The 8,605-nt window shown below is 37.2% G+C and overlaps 1 protein-coding gene across 1 annotated transcript in view; it reads right to left on the bottom strand.

The window, feature by feature from the left end:
* Nucleotides 1–1,042: 1,042 nt before the first annotated feature.
* UBE2U (ubiquitin conjugating enzyme E2 U) overlaps nt 1,043–8,605 on the bottom strand; it is a 40,981-nt gene continuing 33,418 nt past the window's right edge. The window contains exon 8 of the mRNA XM_068537998.1: nt 1,043–1,128. Coding sequence (XP_068394099.1) covers nt 1,043–1,128 — 86 coding nt within the window. The remainder of the gene's footprint in view (nt 1,129–8,605) is intronic.

The raw sequence follows: 8,605 nt of genomic DNA, 5'->3' as shown, positions 1-8,605 counted from the left end.
AACTTGAAACATGCCTTCAAGAAAAAAACCATGCTGACACTTCTTCAACTTCTGCTTCATAAAAACTTTTCTACTGCTTATAATTTACTCTGAAAGCAGGAAAGTATCTAATGCAAAAGCTTTCCTCCCCTTTGGCTTGAAGGAAAGGTGCTGCAGAAATCAACTGAAAAAAGAATATCTAACCAAAAAACCCAATCTGAACTATGATATTAAAGGATAGGAAAGTCTATTTTAAGAGCCTTGATTTCTACACCAATTCAAAATACAGCACATTGTTTTTATTAATCCTATTATTTTCATCTAGAAAAGAGGTCACAATGCTAACAAGGAGCTAATAAACATGATGTAAATACAAAAAATAGGAACTTTAATTTCCCTAGCTTTGTGGTAGCACATTCACTGAATGCTTTGCAATAAGCACTCCAGAATAAATGACCACTGCAACACAGCCAGTACCACAGAGCTGAGATGGAATCTGTGCTGTAACATGATGAAGCAGAAAAACTGCCTTTAGGAGTCAAGAGACTGAAGATGAGATTAAGGTCCCTTCCTGAATGTGGTCCAAGAGTCAATCATTCCAAAAGATGTTGTAATAATTTATCTTTGTATTTAATTACAGACTTCCTCACTAGATTTAATATATTTGGTTCCTGAGTGAGAAATCCATCTGTGAAAGAGGAAAAGGTGTTTGGAACCATGAGAAAAATGAAATACTAACTGGTGATATGTAAACAGGTTGGTTTTTCTTTTTTCCTGTTTCTAAGTTCTATTTTGATAAGGTTAAGAATGGAAATAAGATTAATAGGAAAGGTATTGTGAGATTCCTTCACTGTGGCTCATGTTCTATCCCCACCTTTGGCAGCCGGTAGATAGCAAAGCTGTTTCCCACCTGGGTTCGTGTGAAATGACAAAATGATACTTCTTATTTTTGTTCTTATGTTTAAAAGAAATCCAATGGGTTTCTTCTGATAGTTCAGTTAGTAGAAAGTGAATAATAGATATTTCAAGTTCATAGGGTAATATTCTAGACAGTTAAAATTACTTACTTTAAACCCCATTCTTTAGGTCGTCTTAGCTCATTTTTCTTCCATTTGTAATACTCTCCAGTGAAATTTGGATCTTCAAGCACTGAAATTAGAATATTTTAAAAAGGAGCTATGCATACATTCTTTAATAATAGTTTAAAGTTTACAATAATTTATTTCCCCTTAAGTTAGTATGTGGCAATAACACGTACTGTTATCGTTCAAGTCACATTACGATCCTCAGACACCAAATTTCTTCTTTTTATTTAAACTTTGTGATACTGGATATTGTTTGAAACAAACAGATTGTGACTTTGTAACTTATCATGATAATGATATTTGTTTATATATCATTTATAGAAACGAGGATAGTTTTAAAATAACTCATACAGAAACTGATACCATAGTTTAACAAAATTCTAATGCAGCCCTTCAAGTGAAAAAATAAAATCGTGGAGTTTGAAAGTGACATTACAGATCTTGATCTGCTACAAAGCAAGAATCTGCAACAGATGATCATCCAGCCTCTAAATGAATCCCTTGTCTCTTTGTTATTGGGAGACTGCCCGTTTCATTGACAGTTACTGAGGTCACAATGTCCTTCCTTAATCTGAGGGCTGTGAGTTTCCACTGCTCCTCCTTCTGACCTCCTCAGCAATTCTGAGTAAATTTATCCCTCCCCTATGGAAAGGATCCCTCTAATATTTGAAGATAGCTCTCAGGGCAGCCTCAGTTCCTTCAATTTTTTTCTTCAGTCATGATTTTCTAGAGACCTAACTATCCTCATCCTGGGGGTGAACTTTGTTGATATTCCTATTAAAGTTTTCATCCAGCACCGGCTCAGAAACTTGATTTCATATCAATAGCAAGATGCAGGTGGGATTGCTACCTCCCTCGATCTGTGTGCTGGACTTCTCTCAATTTAGCTCAGATATGCATTAGTATTTTCTGGAAATCACATTATACCACTGGCTCATATGTTTGTGGTTAATTATAAGCCTTATGCCTTCAATCAAATTCACATAAAACTTACGGAAAACCTACTATGCTTAAGCACTGGTAGTTTTTACACAAAATACTATTAATCCAGATCATTCACACACACACATATATATCCTTCCTTTTCTCCCCGCTCCCTCCCCCTGCTCGCTTGTGGGCTTTCTCTCTTTCTCGCTCTCTCTTCTCCTTCTAATTGTCCTGGGTTTACAGTCCTGATGTATTTAACCAACCAGATGCTCCCCACCTGTCTTGTCCTTATCTGGAGCTTAACTTCTTAACAACGATTAATTAACCCCTTCCAGCTTGATGAAATTTGTCATTGATAGAGAAAACATTTAAACTGAATAATTCTCCTTTTCTTCTATTAATATTACATGATTTTCACCAGCGATGTTCCAATCTATTCTTTATCTTCTTCAAACACACACAAACACACACACATACATATTCTTATAGACTTCATTAATACTCTTTATTGTTATTTGGAATATATTCCTTCCTTCCTTTAAGGAAGCAAATCTGTACTCCCCAGAGTTCTTAGCAGGATTCATTATTTCCTTTAGATGATTATAATAATTAATATTAATAGAATTCTTACTATATATGGGGGTACTTGTAAAGTAGATACGCAGTGCTTACCATTATAATACCCACTTCACAGATGAACAGACAGACACAGAAAGGTCGAGTAATGTCTTCTCACATGTACTATTCATTACTACTTAAACAAAATTTAAAATTTATTTGATGTTAAGTTCCCTGACCAGGTATTGAACCCAGGCCATAGCAGTGAAAGAGCCAAATCCTAACCACTAGGCCACCAGGGAACTCCTGAAATTTACTCGATGTTTCTATTCAAGGATAATCCATGCCTTTCCTTAATTTTTTGGAATTGCCTTTCCTACATTTTCTATTTGAATACGTATGGCAGTCTCTTCCTTATATATTATGAAACCCCAAATGGCATGATTATCTTTCCTGAATACAGTAAGTCCCCTACATATGAACCTTCAAGTTGGGAACTTTCAAAGATGCGAACATGCATTCACATGTCCAATCACATAAGTTAGTTCATGTGTCTGGTGTACACTGTCACATGTGTGCACACTCTACAAGTGGTTGTGCTTTTGTGTACTTTTTTGTCTACTTTTGGCGTAGAGTACAGTAATACAGTATCTTTATTTCAAGCCCAGAATGTCTGGAGGCAAGCATAAAAGCAGCAGTATGTAACTGACTGTGTTAGTTGGGTATCTAGGCTAACTTTGTTGGACTTACGAACAAATTGGACTTACGAACACGCTCTCGGAATGGAACTCGTTCGTATGTAGGGGACTTACTGTATTCTCATTTCTTTTATATTATTGACTCTTTTTCTCCAATGCTTTCTCCATTATCCAAGAGATGAAAGATGCCACAGTATCTGTACAAACTTTTAACACTTCCTATTTTATTCCCATAATTTTTTCACTCATCTGTCTCCTACCATCTGACTGTAAATGCCTCAAAAAGCTTATCATAACACTTATGTTCTTGTCTTCAACAAAGCCCATTGATAGACATAGAAGATGCTCAGTGGATGATGTTGATGGGAGGGAAATAATGAAGAAATGAGGACCAGTGAAATTTTGTCAGAACTTCTTGAAGTTAAAATCCCCCCCATCACTATCATACCTTGCCCTTGTGGCAGTTTTGTAATCTGTGTAGAAAAGCATCCTCTACTGCCTCCATAGTATATTTCTTCCTTCCTTTCCTTCTGAGGATTACTGGACATTGCTTCTACTCTGCTTTTTCTATGACACACCTATCGTCCAACATCTGTATAGGCTGATCTGAAAAATTTTTTTCCACTCTGGGACTGTTGTGTCCAAAGAAATATGTAAGCACTAATTTACCTTGGCATGTTTTATTTTCACACGTACTATCTTACGCTAACCATAGAGGAACTTAAAATAGAGTAGAATATTTTTGTCAATGAACAGAAATGAAAAATGAGGTACAAAGACTAACCTAAATTAGGTTAAATGACTAACCTAAATTCACTTAACTGTGTCTGCAAAACTAGTATAAGGCTAGGAGTCTCTAATTTCTGATAGCAGGTTCTTCCCACTAGGGCTTTTCCATTGGCTTGCACATTGTAACCACCTGGGCAGTTGTAAAAACTACCACCCCCTGGTCCTGCTCCCAAAGATCCTACTGTAATTGGTCTGGGGGTGCACCCTTTACATGGGAGTTTTCACGAGCTCCTCTGGTGGTTCTAAGGAGCAGCTCTAAGACTGAGACCACTGCATCAGAAGTGATTGATACTGCTTCCTGCATCTAAATGCATTTTTGGAGACATTTGCCCTCACTGCTGGCTCAAAGACTCAAGGAATGAAAGTATCCTAAGGTGAAAGCAAGCCTTCCCATGATGCTTCAGGCTGTTTGGTCTGTCCTGATGACAGCAAACAAACATCAGGAAGCCTCCGCTCACTATTACAGGGTACACTGGTCTGAAGGAATTCTTTTCGTATAACATAAGCATTTCCTTATGGGGATCATATTCTGTCATTAAGGTGCTGTTGCCCACAGCCAGATGTATTGGTTTGTTCTCTGCCAAACTTTTAATTTGCCATTCTATAGTGATGGACAGAGAATAGTGGATCATCAGTACATTTTCCCATATGATTGTCTATGATTATGAGCAAATAATTGTAATTATTGAAAATATACTGCACATACTTCAGAGTTTGAATTTAAATTTCAAGTTATACAGAAATTACAATTTTATATCATATTATGGATGCAATATAATATAAAAGAAAGAAAAAATATGGAGTCAGAGGATTTGGTTCAAGTCTTTGGGCCACAGCCCACTTGTACTAATAAATATTGGCCACACTTACTGAGCACTCACTATGCACTAGGCACTATTATAGTGCTTCAACGTTATGATGGATGTTCTGTGATTATTCTCATTTTACAGATGAGAGAACTGGGACACAGAGAGGTTAAGAAATTTATCCAAGGTCACACAGCTAGTAAATTGAAGAGCCAGGATTAAACCCTGGCAATATGCATCCAGAATTTACACTCTTACCAATATATGATATTCCATGTGTGACCTTAGGTAAATTACTTAGCTTCCCTTGGTCTTGGTTTTCTCAAGTGTAAAACAGAGTAATAATAATGCCGAGCTCATTGTGTTGATATACAACTCTGCATGATATATACTAGGCGTTCAATAAATATTGGTTGATAAGTGAATAAAAGGACAATAAGATTGGGATGATTAAAAAAATACAGATTAAGGGCTTCCCTGGTGGCGCAGTGGTTGAGAGTCTGCCTGCCGATGCAGGGGACACGGGTTCGAGCCCTGGTCTGGGAGGATCCCACGTGCCGCGGAGCAACTGCGCCCGTGAGTCACAACTACTGAGCCTGCGCATCTGGAGCCTGTGCTCCGCAACAAGAGAGGCCGCGATAGTGAGAGGCCCGCACCCCACGATGAAGAGTGGCCCCCACTTGCCGCAACTAGAGAAAGCCCTCGCACAGAAACGAAGACCCAACACAGCCATAAATAAATAAAAATAAATTTAAGAATCCCTTCTACTTGCTCATTGAATAAAAAAATTAGAAAAAAAAATACAGATTAAGAGGTACAAACTACTATGCACAAAATAAATAAGCTACAAGGATATATTGTACAACACAGGGAATATAGCCAATATTTTATAATAACTATAAATGGACCATAACCTTTAAGAATTGTGAATCACTATGTTGTATACCTGAAACTTACATAATATTGTGCATCAACTATACCTCAATTAAAAATAAACAGGGCTTCCCTGGTGGTGCAGTGGTTGAGAGTCTGCCTGCCAATGCAGGGGACACGGGTTCAAGCCCTGGTCTGGGAGGATCCCACATGCCGTGGAGCAGCTAGGCCCGTGAGCCACAATTACTGAGCCTGCGCATCTGGAGCCTGTGCTCCGCAACAAGAGAGGCCGTGACAGTGAGAGGCCCGCGCACCGCGATGAAGAGTGGCCCCCACTTGCCACAACTAGGGAAAGCCCTCGCACAGAAACGAAGACCCGACACAGCCATAAATAAATAAATAAAAATTTAAAAAATAAAAAAATAAACAAGAAAAACAATACGGAGTATACTCCGTAAACTGTGTTATACAAGAATAAACTTACTAGTATTATGGCATACATGACTATGTATAGATTTGTGGCAAAAAGATAGGCAATAGAGTTAATACTCAAAATCATAATATAACCTTACGCATCACTATTCATAAAATAAAAAGCTTTTAAAAATATGCACAAGAGTTTAATAATCTTTCCAGTGATAAAAATATAACTGTAGAAAATGAAGTTATTAGAAGTTCCCCCTTTATTTCTGAGAAGTTAAAGAAGCATTCTATAATCTAACAGCTTCATCTTTCTTATTGCCAGGAAATTAAGCCATTAAAAAAGATAGTATTGGATCTCATCCAGCTGAACTATCCAAAGACAAAATGGCCAGCAGCACATGTAAGGTTTACATTTAATTTTTTTAAATTAAGTGCTGGTTATTATAGAAGGAAAGCTTTTGAAACATTCTTATAACAAATCTCTGTAGGAAAGAGAGGCAGAGTGATTGTGAAATCTTGCACCAAGGGCTAGAATCAAAGTCTCAGAAATTCTTCTGGGCTAGAGGTAACCATTACCAGCTATTGCCTTCACAAAGAGAAATGAATTACATACTAGGTTAGTGACAGATGTAGAAACAAGAACCAACTTAAATATTTTGGTATCAAACTCTTTTGAAGAAGAAATTGCAGCCAGTGATACTTCATTATTACTTCCATTTTAAAATTACTCTTTATTATAAGACAATCATTTCTAAATTTCTTTGTTTGGGCATGTGCTTCTGTTTTTTTCCTAGAAGTTTGGAGTTTCCAAGAGCCTTCATATATTTACACGTTATTCCATAAAGCACCATCCTATAACAATCTGTTTGTTTTTTGGTTGAAGGAGTTGGACGCTGAATCATTCCCTGGAGCATGCCAACTGCCTCTTGACACCACATCTGTTAAGGGTTATCACCTCCTGGAACCCATCTGAGCTCTTCAGAGCCTCTTACATAGCAAGTACTCAAGATGTGTTTGCTGAATCGACTAAGAAGCACTCAATCAAAATCTTTTAAATGAAGTAAACATTCATGTAATCTGGTATCAAAATCAATAAAACTCTTTTACACTGATAGTGCTGCTAAAGACTACTTCTTAAAGCACCTAGAACAAGTTATTTTTCTTAATCACTAATCTATGAGTCAGTGAGGAAGATAATGTGTAATCACAAAATAACTAATAACCAACATCCTGAAAGAACAAGTAATTTCTTAGAAATTATTGACCTCACACTTTTATATTTATTAAGCTTAGTACTCCTTTTTGCTCTAATTTGTGTCTTAAAACTAGATATGATTTTTTTTTCTGGGTGATATTTTGTTCTCTTGAAACCAATGAGTAGACTATCACAATGATGAGATGAAACACGATGAGACCACAAATTAAGGCAGTGGTCATGGAGGTGGAGTAGAGGGGAAACATTTGTAATGTTGCAGGAGATAAAATCAATAAGGCTTAATAAGGGAGATAAAGAGAACTAGGAAATGTCTATGATTCTGGCTTGGCAAGTAAATGCAAGAATGGTGATCTACCACTAACCAAGAGAGGTAATGAAGGAGGGAGAATAGGTTTTGGAGCAACATAATGAATTCACTTTGGGACATCTTGGGTATGAGGTGCCTTATTACACAGTTGTAAATATGCATTCAGAATGCAGAAGAGAGCCTGGCTAGAGATGAGGCTTTAGGAATTACTGGCATGTGGGCTAATGAAAACCATAGTGATGGATGAGGTCTCTCAAAGAGAGCTGGGCAGAGAATACTGAATGAAGAAGTTATTGCTAAGGAAAGAAGCAGAGGAGCGCTTAGGAAGGTAAGAGGAAAACCATGGATACATGGTGTCTTCTAACTCAAGGAGAGCATAGCCAATAGGATTTCAAGTAAGATAAGGACTGAAAAAATGTAATCACTGAATCTGGGAATTCGGAAGTCACTGATAACTTCAGAATGTGCCATTTTGCAGGATAGCTGAAGCAAAGTCGTATTTCAGTAAATGTGTGCAGACTGGCTAACCTACTTTGATACAAATAATGAAACAGTACTCTAAAGATTAGATTAAATGGGACCAAAAAGTTGTCCAGCTCTCTTATTCCGTCTTTCTAGTTCTCAATGTATGATGGTAACAGATGATTTTTCTTTTCCTTCGACTGATATAATTGAGCATCCCCAGGTTTTCTTGCTGTCTTTCTATTTAATAATATCTCTGGCTTTGGGGATAATTGTGTTTAGAACCAAAAAGTTTCCTCCTGCTATGAAGGTTTCCTTCTGGGGTAAAGGGCGTATGGTAAACCTCAAAAGACCGAGAACTTTGTCTTTTATTCCTCCAATTGCCTATCTTTCCTTTGGGCTTCTAATCAGACTTCAGTCCAGGACTCTTTACAAAAGAGGGACTAAATGAACAGTTGTTGAATGATTAGTATATAGAGCCA

Source organism: Eschrichtius robustus, chromosome 3 (genome assembly GCF_028021215.1).
Source record: "Eschrichtius robustus isolate mEscRob2 chromosome 3, mEscRob2.pri, whole genome shotgun sequence".
Taxonomy (NCBI): Eukaryota; Metazoa; Chordata; class Mammalia; order Artiodactyla; family Eschrichtiidae; genus Eschrichtius; species Eschrichtius robustus.
Note: the sequence above shows the minus strand (reverse complement) of the source record. Positions and strands in the feature narration are given on the sequence as shown.